Below are 13,297 nucleotides of genomic sequence, written 5' to 3'. Positions count from 1 at the left end.
ATGTTGGAAGATAGTAAAAATCCGGAAACATAGAAGTGATTGGGGAACAACACAGGGCAGATGTGTGCTCCAAGACAGCTTAGCTTGCCACGGCACAGCAGCCCCTCCAATGCTCTCTGTCCAGACTATGGTCTACTGTGGCGAAAGGCCAGCAATATCCCAAATGGTCATCGGAAGCCCAAACAGCTCTTTGGAAGTGGCCAGTAGGCAGCATGGTATCCAGCCAGGGCAGGGCCGGTACTGTCTTTCAAGTGAAGAGGAGCCCAGGATGGGTCATCCTCATTCGTCCCACATCCACACGCACTCAGCTAGGAGCCTTGCTGGGCTCAGACCCACTGAGGTTGGTAGGAAACATCTTATAATCACAGGCCCTGCCCTGGAGGCAATCTCAGTCCCATGTTCCCTGTGGTCCTTCTGTGACGTAAGGCGTAAGGCGGCAGTCGCTATCTCAGAAATGGCACAGTAAGCTCCTATGAAGCTGTTGTACAGCTGCGTGTCAGGGCTCACACCTTCAGTCCCAGCACTCAAGCGGATGGATCTCTTGAGTTTGAGGCCAACCTGGTCTACAAAGTGGATCCCAGGCCAGCTGGGAAACTCTCAACTCCACTCCCCACAAAAGGGTGCTACACAGGTAACTGGCCATCACTGGCTTCTACTTGTGTGGAGTCCAGAGGATGTAAGTCTGTAGGGACAGACAGCGGCATACTTACATGGTCGTGGTGTTTACAAGGCTGGGGTGTAAGCAACCAGGGGAGGGGGACTGACATTGCAGAATTCCATTCTGGGAATGGAACTGTGGTCAAAGCAGGTATCTGTGACGGTCGCACAGTCCTGGAGCCTTACACACATGATGGGATGCTATTGCTCCTTTGTTTTTCTTTCAAATTTTGAAATAGACCCTCCCTCATGTAGCCTGGGTTGGCTTCATACTATGTCTGTAACTGAGGATGGTGACCTTTGACCACTCCTCATTACCACAGTGTGCTGCAGTGCTGTGGATGGAGCCCAGAGCCTTGCAACGACAATGAGCACTTTGGCACCATGTCACACCCTGGCCTGTAGTGGCACAGGTTCTTTTGTTTTTAATTTTATGTGGATGAGTATTTTTGCCTACATGTGTAGGATTGTGCACTATATGCATGCAGTATCCTTGAAGGCCAGAAGAGGGCATTGGATCCCTTGAAACTGGAATTACAGACTGCTGTCAGTTACCATGTGGGTGGTGGGAATTGAACTTGGGGTCTCTCAAAGGGCAGCCAGTACTCTTCTTAATGGCTGGCTGAGCTTCCACTCCAGCCTCCATTACTTCTTACTTTGTTTCCCCTACTGTGTGCACCATGAGCAGGCAGCAATAACTTGGCCTTAAATGAGAGCACTCATCCCTGAACCCATGACGGGACGGACCATCTGGCTTTGTGGAGAGACTAAGTCAACTTTTCTTCTCTTCAAACCCAGCAGCCGGGAGGAAGGCCAGCTTCAGAAACACCCCTCCCGGGGGTGTCTCGGGATGATGACACTCCGCGTCACAGCCCTGGAGTCAGCAGCCTGTGTGACTGAGTCCCAGCCAAGGGCTGTCGGTGGTTCCCAGGACATATGGCAGCTCTGAGGAGCCAGCCCACCCCCAGGTCTCCAGGCCCTAGGGAGGCATTCTGAGGTCTCCAGAGCACAGCGGCCACAAAGATGAAAGCCAGCGGAGGATAATTAATGCTCTCAGGCCTGGCCTGACTACAAAACCCTTTGCAGTGGCCTGAAAGAGAAAAGCCACAGACAGGAGACCCGCCCTGGCCTCCAGAACACCAGGACCTTTGAAATTATAAGACATTAGAATAAAGCTTCCCGGAAAAGGCCCCTGTGTTCCAGCTGCAGATGAAAACGTACTGCTTCTGAAGGCTGAGGGGAGGCTTGCTGCTTCAGTAGCCCCACCCGACACACAAGGACCTGCTGGTGTGCCAGAGCATGGCTAGCCTTGTTAGGGCAGGGGTCTCCCCAAAAGATGGGCCCTCGTTCCCACTTGTCTCCTCATCGTACTTCTGAGGGCCCTCAGGGCCACACTAAGGCATCAGTTTCCCTGGGGAATATTCTGGGACACATGGTCCCCAGCCGTACCACCTGGGGTCATTTCCATAGGGTAGTGCCTGGAGGAGCAATATGGTCCCACCTGGCAAAAATGGCTGGTACTGACTCACAGGCTCAGGTAAGTTGTGGTGAGCTGAGCCTTTGGCCAGGGCAGGGCAGAGTGGTGGCAGTCCCTGCCTCCAGGGACAGGTCTCTGGCCATTCTTCCACACATCCTGCTGAGCTGAGCCCACGTATCAGAAACGCTGCCAGCATTTAAGGTTCTCATCTCTTGGGTTGACAACCGGCTGGCGCATCCTTGAGGCACAGCCAGAGGCTGCGTGCCTGGTCGGATATTGGGTGCATTCAGTCGTGAAGCTCAAGGCTGCCTTGGTGTTCGGCCCCCACAGAGCTCAGCGTTCTGAGAACAACAGGGAAGGAGCTGGCCCTCGCTGTTCTCAGTCAGCTGGCACTGGAGAACAAAGTATGGCCACTGTACCCTGCTTCCCTGACATGCTGGCACAGCAGTCAGCCACACAGAGGCTGGTGTGGGGCCCTGCTGCTCTGTAGGACGGTGGGCAGACCCAATCACACGAGGAAACCGAGGTCCACAAACCCTGTGGTGCATGCGTGAGAAGCCCAGCCACGGCTCTGCTGCTCAGCTTCGTTTGCCCAGGCCGCCTGGCAGCGGTGTTTGCTACCTTCAGCCAGCAGCACTGTCCTCCTACTAATGAGGTGTTAATTAGCACAAATGAGTCAACTCCAGCAAACCAGTCAGCAGCAAGGGTGACAGGCACACCAAGCACAGGGAGCAATTCAGGTACAAGGTGGCATAGAATACTCCATCACGCTGGGCCAGAGGGCAGGAGCACTTTAGGAGGGTGCCCCAAATAGGTGGGGAAACAAAGACACTGACACATTGATATATTTGCAAGTACTTAGTCTCGGGAGTTCAAAGCGGCCCGAAGTTTACAGAAAGGTTGCTTTTGCTTTCTGTGACTGATGGCCCACCCCCGTCCCACGCTGACCCTGGGGCACAGAGCCCTGTGCCCACTACCACCTGAGAGGCTGGCGGCCCTGCTCCAGCTCGGCCTCTATGTGGGCATCATGCAGCTCCTTCAGGTGTAGAAGCAGCTGCTCCAGGTTCTCCCCAGTCAGCGCCGACAGGGCTATGACCCCAGGTCCCAGGCGGGCCTGGAGCTGAGGCAGACGGGCTCTGGCCTGCGGGAGATCGATCTTATTTGCAATGATCACGTGGGACCTCTCTGACAGGCCCTCTTCAAACTTCTCTAGTTCATATTTTAAATCATCAACCTGAGTCCACGGCTCAGGCAAGGAAAGATCCACAACAAACAGGAAGAAGCGACAACGCTCGATATGCCTGAGGAAGCCGAGGCCCAGGCCCTTGTTCTGGTGTGCACCTCGGATGATGCCCGGGATGTCTGCCACTGAAAGAGGTAAGAGTTATGTCAGCAGGGTCCTGTTCTCGGCCTTCCAATGCCGGTCTCAACCTTTTGGCCAGGAGACTCCCCTCAGGGAGACCCTTTCTGGCCCGGATCTCATGTTCTACAACTTTCAAGGAACCCTGGGAATCAAAGCCACTCCTCCGCCCCCAGGTGACTCAGCAGGCCAAGAGACACCGAGGAACCTCAGCTCTCAGGTCTGTAAAATGCTCTGAAAGATTTGGTTGACAGGCATGGTGGATTAATCTAATGAGGAAGATTTAACACATTCCTGTCTCCCAGGCTTCAAACACAGTTCAAAAAAGGGAGATGGCTCCCTGCATTCTATGGATAATTTGATTATGGGTACAAATCACTATCGTGCACTTTGCAGATATAAAGTGCTGTACAAATAACCTTACCAGCAGGCTTGCTATTTTTAATGGGTACATTATCTTCTGGAAAAAAGTTTTCCTCTTAAAATGGTACAGGAAAGGTTTTTTAAACCACATGCTGTCTGCATGACTGATACCGCCCAGTTCCACAGGAGAGGATGAGGAAGGCAAGAGGCAATCCTCTCCTCAGGCTCCCAACTCAAGAGTATAATTCCCAACAGAAGGGATCGGATTTCTCGGCTGGGAGGGGAGGGGCTGACTTTGACAGAGAACAGACTCATTAAAATTGTTTCAATCAGGGAAAACAATGTCTCATTTTTTAAGTGGGAAGCTAAACTCAGGGGTTACATAATTGCTCTCCTGAATCACTGGGCCATTTAAACCCATCCTCTGGCAGGGTTTTAGAGGCTCTACCTGCTACCTGTTGGTGGCCTTCATAGTGAACGATCCCCACGTGAGGGTTCAAGGTGGTGAACGGGTAGGAAGCTACAGCGGGTCTTGCATTTGAAATGGCTCGAAGTAGAGAGGATTTCCCAGCATTTGGGAAGCCAACCTAGAAACAAAGTAAGTGTCCTGTAGTGTCATGGAGGACATTGTCAATGCAGCAGCTGGCACAGACAGAGAGCACTGGGCAGGGGGAATGAATGAAAGCCAGCATTCTCTCCTGGGTAGAGTATGCCCACCCTAAGGGACCCACTACCTCAGGGTGTGGCACCATCAGGGGCATACCATCCCAGCGTGAGCCATTGTCTTGAGTTCCAAGTAGAGGACCCGCTCCTGACCCGGTTGTCCAGGGGTGCAAGTTACAGGGGCACGGTTGTCATTGGCCAGGAAGAAACGATTGCCTTTTCCTCCTGCACCCCCGAGAGCAGCCACGTACTCATCTCCCAGGTTAGATAGGTCAGCCACGATCTTGTCTCCTTCTTTCACCAAGGTACCCACAGGGACCTGAAATGCACCACCACCATCATCACCGTCATCATCACCGTCATCAGGTTCTGTTCTATCACCAGCCAGGAAGAGGAGGGGTGGGGCGCTGGTAACTTCTCTCTTCAGGTACCAGAACAAATAAATCTCTGCTCTGAAGAGATTTTATGGGGCTAGTCAGATGCCCCATAAGGTGTCATGGTAAGACTTGCCTTCAGCACTCAGGCGGCTGAGGCAGGGGGATTACAAGTTCAAGAGCAGCCTGGGTCCCACAGTGAGGCCCTGTCATAACACCAGAAACCCATTTCTGTATGGGGCTTTTCTGAAGTGTTTCTACAGGACCTGAACCAACCAAGCAGTAGGGAACCAGCATGGGAGTGTGGAACCCTGGGTGGGCATCTGCCCCTGTCTAGACATGGGAAAGTGTGTCCTTGACTCCCTCTTCGGGGTCATTCCTTTAGACTGTCTTGGGTCAGAAGCAACACGGTGCCACACCAGTGCAAAGGTGTTTGTGTGGGGATGTGACCCCTAAAACACACCACTGACCGCTTCTGTCACCCATGGACTCAGTGACTAGGACCCAAGGGGACGGCACCCGCTCCAGCTCCTCAGCTTACCTGGATGTAGAGGGTGGCACCACCTCGTCCAGAGCAATTTTTACTGCCACCGTCTTCTCCATTGAAACCCTGATACTGGGATAAGACTGAGGACAAGGACTTGACTTGCTGGTCAACTAGAGCAAGAGCAAACTCTCATGTTCCTTTGTGTTAAGGCTCAGCCGACGCAGCTGCTGAGCAGAGAACAGTGGCCTTACATCTGTCACCCTCCTCCTCCCCTGGCTTGGGTGTACGGCTGGCCGCCCACACTCTTCATTATCTAACCGAAATAGAATATGACCTTTTTTTTCTTCCCCGAGACAGAGTTTCTCTGTTTAGCCCTGGCTGTCCTCGAACTCACAGAGATCCACTTGCCTCTGTCTTCCTCTCCTGAGAGCTGGGATTAAAGTCATGTGCCACTAGAACCACCACTACCACCATGGGCTTTCTTTCTCTCTGTCCTCTCTCTCTCTCTCTCCTCCCTCTCCCCCCCCCTCTCTCAGACAGGTTTTCACTATGTAAAATTGTAGCCCTGGCTGGCCTGAAATTACTTGCAACAGGAAGGCATCACTATATGAGGTGACTATGACTATCATCAATTAAAAACACAAAAAATTCACCTAGGGAGCTAAAGGGCTGGGCTACTGGTTAGGAGCACGACAGCTCACGCAGAGGATGCAGGTTGATGCCCAGCAGAATTGCTGTCTGCAATTCTAGATCAGATGGCCTCTGCAGGGCATACATGTGGTACATACACAGACAAACACTCAGGCCCAGCACCCGCACACATACAGTGACCAGCAGCTAACTTCACTACGTTGTGAAGATGCTTGCACCCAGCTTGCTGAATATTCATGCCAGGCATTTGCTCAGTACAGCCGAGGGCTCTGCTGCACTGCCTGACCCTGTGACATGGCTGTCATGAGGCTCCTGATGGGAAACAACCTGTGTTTCTGAGATTAAAAAACAAAAATGGCATCCAAAGCCTCTTGCCTTGGTACACTGGCGCTGAGCACACACACAACTCATAAAAATGCTGTGAACACACCAAGTTTGAGTGCAAATGCATGACAAGATAGGACAGCAGGACCTCCACCCCAGCTGCTCCCAGGGGACATGCCTCTCAGGATGATGTGTCCACCATTTCCTCCATCCCCACCATCAGGGCCTCCAAACTCCTTGCGGGGCTCACTGTGGAAGCAGCTCATGCCAGAGCCCCCACTTCCTCCACGGACCAGCACTCTCCGGTGATCCACGAAATGCCTTTTCTACAGAGAATAAAAGGCACCAGAGGATGTTAGCACCCCTGCAACCCTTCCAGGAGACAAACATGCATGCAAGCAAAACACTCATACACATTACCATCCACTTGATACATGCCTCTCTACCAACATTAGAGGTTAAGCATGCTAATATGAGTGTAGAGCTCTTCAGAAGCTACAGGTAAGACCCGGCTCTGACAGGTCACCCGCACCCGAGGGCTGAGGTGAACCACTGCAGACACAGCGGGTGGCTGGTGTGGTGTACACACTTCAAAAGGGAACTCAGCAATTCTAGAGAGCACAGCTTGTTTAGGAAATGTTCCCTGAACAGTGTCCTTCTAGCATCTTTCAAACAGAACTGTATCGCTAAAACAGCAGCCCTGTCTTTACTGTGGAAAGCTATAGCTGCTGGTGGGAGAAGGTGGGGTCCCTGGGGAATGCTTGCACTTTCCCAGTGCAGAGTCTCCTTCCCATGGCGCCACTGAGGGCTTATGTGTGAGAAGCAGGGAGGCAGGCATGACCCTTCTCAGGAAGGCTTTCTTTAGGCCCTTAATGCAGAACACAGTGAAAGAAAAAGATTAACCAACTGGGCTGGAAAGAAGGTTCAGCAGTTAAGAGCTCTTGCTATTGTTGCAGAGGACCTGGGTTCTATTCTCAGCACCACATGGCTCACAAACATCTGTAACTTTAACCCCAGGACATCTGAAACCCTCTTCTGCACAAGGTACGCATGTGGCCCATTTAAATACCCGCTGGCAAAACACTTATACATTCAGTTCATCCTTCAGCTACAGTTTCCTCCTCCATCCCTAGCATCTGATTTTTAAAATATTTATTTATGTGTATGTACCTGACAATATGTATATGTTCCATATGTGTGTAAAACTTGAGCTAGATCTCCGAGAACTGGAATTACAGGTAGTTGTGAGCTATTCTGAGGGTGCTGGGAACCAAAGCCAAGTCCTCTGCAAGAATAATAAGTGCTCTTAACCACTAAGGCACCACTCTAGTCCCCAGGAATGAATTGTTTTTAAGAAAAAAAAGTGTCCAGCCTGGGTAGAGCTCAGCAGTACAGCACTAAGTCATCATGTGCAAGGTCCTAGATTTGATGCCTCACGCCACAAAGATAAACAAAAAGTCCCCAAACCAAATATCCTAGGATTCATTCCTTGGCCACACACTGAAGAAAACCACAAGCTGCTACTTCAAAAAGAATGTAACTTTGCACTGAACCCATGAAACCAGAGTCCACCTCACAGGAAAAAGCAAGGCTGGACACCATCAGGAAGGATCCCGCACAAACATGAACTGGCAGCAGGGGACGCCTGAGGAAGCCTCAGTGCTGCGTCCTCGGCCTGGCGCCACAGTTCCTTTCCCTAAGAAACATGGCTTTTTCTCAGCTGAAGCTCTTTCCAAAAGTGAAAACGACGTGAGTCCTAATGTGTCAGTTCTTTAGTCAAAGATCACCAAAGGACAGCCTGTGGCCAGTGGCATCACACACTTTTATTCCCAGTATTCTGGAGGCAGAGGTAAGAGGATTTCTGTGAGTTACAGGAAAGCCTGGTCTAGAGTGAGCTCCAGGAGAGCCAGGGCTACACAGAGAAACCCTGTCCAGCGAGTTCAAGGCCAGCCTGGTCTACAAAGTGAGCTCCAGGACAGCCAGGGCTACAAAGAGAAACCCTGTCTCGAAAAACAAAGCAGCGAGTTCGAGGCCAGCCTGGTCTACAAGTAAGCTCCAGGACACCCAGGGCTACACAGAGAAACCCTGTCCTGAAAAACAAAGCAGCGAGTTTGAGGCCAGCCTGGTCTACAGAGTGAGCTCCAGGAGAGCCAGGGCTACACAGAGAAACCCTGTCTCGAAAAACAAAGCAGCGAGTTCGAGGCCAGCCTGGTCTACAGAGTGAGCTCCAGGACAGCCAGGGCTACACAGAGAAACCCTGTCTCAAAAAACAAAGCAGCACAGAGCAAAGCAAAACAAGGAGATCATAAAAGCTTTTCTTTGTTTTTGTTTTTTGTTGTTGTTGTTTTTTAGTATAGAATAGAGTTTACTCAGGACATGGGGAGGGGAGTTGAGAGTGTAGTAGAGACAGAGAAAAGGAGAGAGAGAGAGAGAGAGACAGGGAGGGAGGAGAAGTATAGGCTGGTCATGAGTATGTGGAGAGAGAGGTGGGGAGGGGCAAGAGGACAGAAAAGGAGCAAGAAGACAACAGCAAGAACTCATGAAAGGGGGCTGGAAGGATGGCTCAGTAGTTAAGAGCACTGACTACTCTTTTGAAGGTCGTGAGTTCAAATCCCAGCAACCATATGGTGGCTCATAACCATCCATAATGAGATCTGATGCCCTCTTCTGGTGTGCCTGAAGACAGCTACAGTGTACTTAGATACAATAATAAATAAATCTTAAAAAAAAAAAAAGAACTCATGAAAGGTTCTTGTAAACAGAAGAGAAACCCCCTCTAACAGCCTCAAGTGTTTGGTCCTGGGTTAGGTCTCCAGAGCCCAGACAAAGAGCTGCTATGGTAGTCAATAAGAGACTCCATTACAGGAAACAGATAGCGCTCCGGAGGATGATAGAGAATGTCTTCTCGTGCATTTACACAGGTACCTCCACACACACAGACACCTGTATGCGTTAAACAAATGAACAAGTCAACATAAGCCTTAAAGAATTTAAAACTAAAGATATACCCAATCCCCAGGATCAAAACAGAACTTGCATATTCAAAAACACTTAAATGCAAATAAATAAGCAAATGCACAAAAAAAACACTTGTACAAAAGCTGAGTAAGGTGGCATATGTCTGTAATCCTTCCTCTAGGGAGTTGGAAACAGAAGGATCGGGAATTAAGGTCACCTTCAGCTCCAAGGGGAGTTAAAGGCTCCTGGATGACCTGAGTCTCTGCCTCTTAACAGTTAAATAAGGTTTTAAGGCAGGGGCTCAGCTCGTGGAGCGCTTCAGCACTCAGGCCAAAGCCTTGGGTTCCATCCCCAATATTCTAAATCAATCAACCAATCAAATCAGGCCCTAGCCCCACCTGGCCTTTGTGTGGCCTGCAAGCTTCTGGCACATAATCTGTTCTCCAAGATCTCCACGTTGCCCTCAGGAGCGCGTCATGGCAAGCCAGAATGCATACGCTGGCACTAGAGAGACACAGTACAGCGGGGCAGTGAAGAATTCTTGCTGCAAGTCCGGGAACCCAAGTTAGGATCACAATACCTGCTTCAGGTGTCTGTAACTCCAAGGGACCCTACCTTTTACCCTGACTTCCAGGAGTACGCAGCACGCACGCACACACGCACACACACGCACAGGCACTGGGGTGGGGCAGACTCAGAGGCACCCTCCCTAGGCAGGGACTTACCAGTTTCTTCTCTGACAGAAGCTTCTTCCCAGAAGGCTCCCGGTGCTTAGCGTGATCTACAATGCCCACAGACAGCAATCTGCATGGTGCTTGCAGAAGCTGGCCAGGCCTGAGGACAGCACATGTGGTTGGAGCCCATTTCAAAACACCCTCAAACACAGTGCAAGTCTTTGCCAAGGCAAGTCTGGTAGATACCATGGCCCTAATAAAAAAGTCAGAAGGATTCAGTAAGGCCCTTGGGTTAAACATGAGCTTCAGACTAGAGCTAGAGCAGACTCTGGCACACGATAGAATCCAGAATGGTGCCAGAGAAAACAAGTGACCGGAGGAAGTGATCTGCTGGACCCCACGATGCACGGGGATGGATTCTGTGTCTGACAGCCCATGTGCACTCAGGCCAGGGGCTGGGCACACAGGTTTAGGTAATTAAGTCTTTGCAATGGTGAGTGAATCTCCAAGCAGAATATGAGGGATCTGCTTGGTGAGATTATTAAAAGGGAATCTAAACCTCAAGTCAGACTTTCTCCAAAGTAAAAACAGCCATTAGCTAAATTGTTACTGAAGAGCATGCTCTCGGGTAGCTGAAAACCATTAGTCTGGCACAGGAGAACACTGGCTAACGGCACCCACACACCCAGACACAGGTCACCTTTGCAACTGCTGCCTCAGTCTCCTCACCTGAAAGTGGAAAGGCTGGGCAAGGCCAAGCCAGTCCACATGGGTGCACCGTGGCGTCTGTCCTACTGTGAACACAATGAGCAGTGTCTGTGTGGTCTCAGCCTCACGCAGCTCCCATCCTTCTAATTTCCTGAGAGATGAGAGTGATGGGGGCCTCTGAGCCTCAGTGGCTTGTGCTCTAATGAGGTGACGTGCCCTCCTGCTGCTTCAGGGTGGGGACCTGCCCCCACAAAGCAATGCCAGACAGCACTGAAGCTTGAACAGCCACCATACACCCTGTGGCAGGAAGAACAGCTAGGAGGTAAAGATAGCTTCCATGAGAGCACCCACAAAACCCTGAGGCCAGGGGGGAGCTGAGCTGCTAAGCACACAGTAGGCTGGGCCACACTCGGCTCCACAGGGGTCTAGTGAGGCACCCTAGATCCTGCTCCTCCATACACCACCAGCTTATGATTCTATGCATGTGTCTTCCTTGGTCAGTACACAGTCTGAGTCTCCAATCGTTCCTGGTGTGGCCGGCAGAAGTCCACCTCGGAGTTTTGGGTCCTCCCAGTTTGTACTGTGGATCTCCACACCTTTCTGTGCCCCAGTGGCCCCAGCCATGTCCTCCTAAGCACAGCCCCGCAGACAGCCTCACCTCCAGGAACCACAGGACTCACATCTAGACGATGTGTGACACTGGTGTTTACATACTGTGGTGGCCCGTAGGCTCATATTTAGGAGGTGCGGCTGTGTTGGAGGAAGTGTGTCCCTGGGGCTGGTTGGGCCTTGAGGTTTCAGAAGTTCAAGCCTAACCTAGTGGCTCACTCACGCTTTCTGCTGCCTGCTGATGCAGATATAGAACTCTCAGCTTCCTCTCCAGCACCATGTCTGAATGTCACCATGCTTCCCACCCTGGCGATAATGGTCGATGAGCAGCCCCAATTAATGCTTTCCTTTGGGCTGGAGAGATGGCTCAGCAGTTAAGAGCACTGGCTGTTTGCTCTTCCAGAGGTCCTGAGTTCAATTCCCAGCAACCACATGGTGGCTCATAACCATCTGTAATGGGATCTGATGCCCTCTTCTGGTGTGTCTGGAGAGAGCTACAGTGTACTCTTATAAATGAAATAAATAAATCTTAAAAAAAAAAAAAGCTTTCCTTTATAAGAGTTGCTGTGACCATGGTGTCTCGTCACAGCAATAGAAACCCTAACTGAGACACACAGACATTCAGGGGGCACCCTCCTCTGGCTAGCCCTAAGGTTTTTTCTTTTTTAATTTTGAATACATTATTGCTTTGTTTTATGAATATGGGTGTTCTGCCTACATGTATGTGCAATATATGCATGTGTGTACATATCTACCTAGGGTCTGTGGATGTACAAGTGGATATCAAATCCCTTGGAACTGGAGTTACAGACAGTTGTGAGTTTCCAGGTGGGTCCTGGGAATAGAACCCTAGTCTTTTGTAAAAAGCAGCCACACTGTTAACCACCAAGCCCTCTGAAGTTTGTTTTTTGTTTGTTTGTTTTAATTTCTACAGTGCCTAGAGAGATAGATGGCTCAGTGGCTCTGGGCAAATGGCTCATGGTTAAAGAGTACTGGCTGCTCTTCCAGAGGTCCTGAGTTCAAATCCCAGCAACACATGTAATCTGATGCATGCAGGTGTACATGCTGATAAAAAATACATATACATAAATAAATAATAAAATTACCTACTACAGAGCTACAACCCCAGCCCTAACTATAGATTATTGACTATAGGTTGTCTTTTTTTTTTTTTTTTTTTTTTTAAGGTTTTTCGAGACAGGGTTTCTCTGTGTAGTCCTGGTTGCCCTGGAACTCATTCTGTAGACCAGGCTGGCTTCGAACTCAGAAATCCACCTGCCTCTGCCTCCCAAGTGCTGGGATACTTCTTTCTTTCTTTCTTTCTTTCTTTCTTTCTTTCTTTCTTTCTTTCTTTCTTTCTTTCTTTCTTTTTTAATATTTATTTCTTTATTATATGTAACTACATTGTAGCTGTCTTCAGACACCCCAGAAGAGGGCATCAGATCTCATTACAGGTGGTTGTGAGCCACCATGTGGTAGCTGGGATTTGAACTCAGGACCTTCAGAAGAGCTGTCAGTGCTCTTAACCGCTGAGCCATCTCTCCAGCCCCCAATGCCACACTTTCTAAGGGAAGGCATGAGTGGTTCCCTGGAGACCTAGGCAAGATAGGGATGCCCACATTCACTCCTATAAGCCATGTGCTTTCAGATGCTAAGGCAGAAAAAAAAAAATAAATGAAAGAAAGACAGACAGACAGAAAGAGAAAGAGAGGAAGCTGTGGGCTAGAGATGATGGCCCAGTGATTACAATTTAGACTGCTCTTGCAGACAACCCAAATTCAGTTCCTAGCACCCACATCAGACAGCTTAACTATTTGTAGGAACTCTAACACCTTGTACTGGTTCCAAAGAAATCTGCTCTTTGCGCATACACCCACAGGCAGACAGACAGACATATAATTTCTAAGAATCTTAGAAAGAGGAGAAGGGGGCTGGTGAGATGGCTCAGTGGGTAAGAGCACCCGACTGTTCTTCCAAAGGTCCAGAGTTCAA

General features: G+C 50.1%; 1 protein-coding gene across 6 annotated transcripts in view; it reads right to left on the bottom strand.

Moving 5' to 3' along the window:
• Positions 1-2,977: 2,977 nt before the first annotated feature.
• The window catches only part of Mtg2 (mitochondrial ribosome associated GTPase 2), a 13,636-nt gene continuing 3,316 nt past the window's right edge, over positions 2,978-13,297 (bottom strand). For 3 of the 6 annotated variants that reach the window (XM_021195046.1, XM_029535964.1, XM_029535961.1), the window contains 6 exons: positions 10,040-10,241; positions 6,535-6,682; positions 5,436-5,551; positions 4,621-4,839; positions 4,306-4,444; positions 2,978-3,502 (listed from right to left, as the gene is read on the bottom strand). In XM_021195046.1, coding sequence (XP_021050705.1) covers positions 3,108-3,502; positions 4,306-4,444; positions 4,621-4,839; positions 5,436-5,551; positions 6,535-6,682; positions 10,040-10,237 — 1,215 coding nt within the window. In that variant the 5' untranslated portion in view covers positions 10,238-10,241 and the 3' untranslated portion in view covers positions 2,978-3,107. Of the gene's footprint in view, positions 3,503-4,305; positions 4,445-4,620; positions 4,840-5,435; positions 5,552-6,534; positions 6,683-10,039; positions 10,242-10,717; positions 10,848-13,297 lie in introns of all 6 variants that reach the window. The other 3 variants (XM_021195044.1, XM_029535963.1, XM_029535962.1) reach the window with 2 other exon arrangements.

This window comes from Mus pahari, chromosome 3 (genome assembly GCF_900095145.1).
Source record: "Mus pahari chromosome 3, PAHARI_EIJ_v1.1, whole genome shotgun sequence".
NCBI lineage: Eukaryota > Metazoa > Chordata > Mammalia > Rodentia > Muridae > Mus > Mus pahari.
The sequence above is the reverse complement of the archived record's forward strand: the minus strand, read 5'-3'. Positions and strand labels throughout refer to the sequence as shown.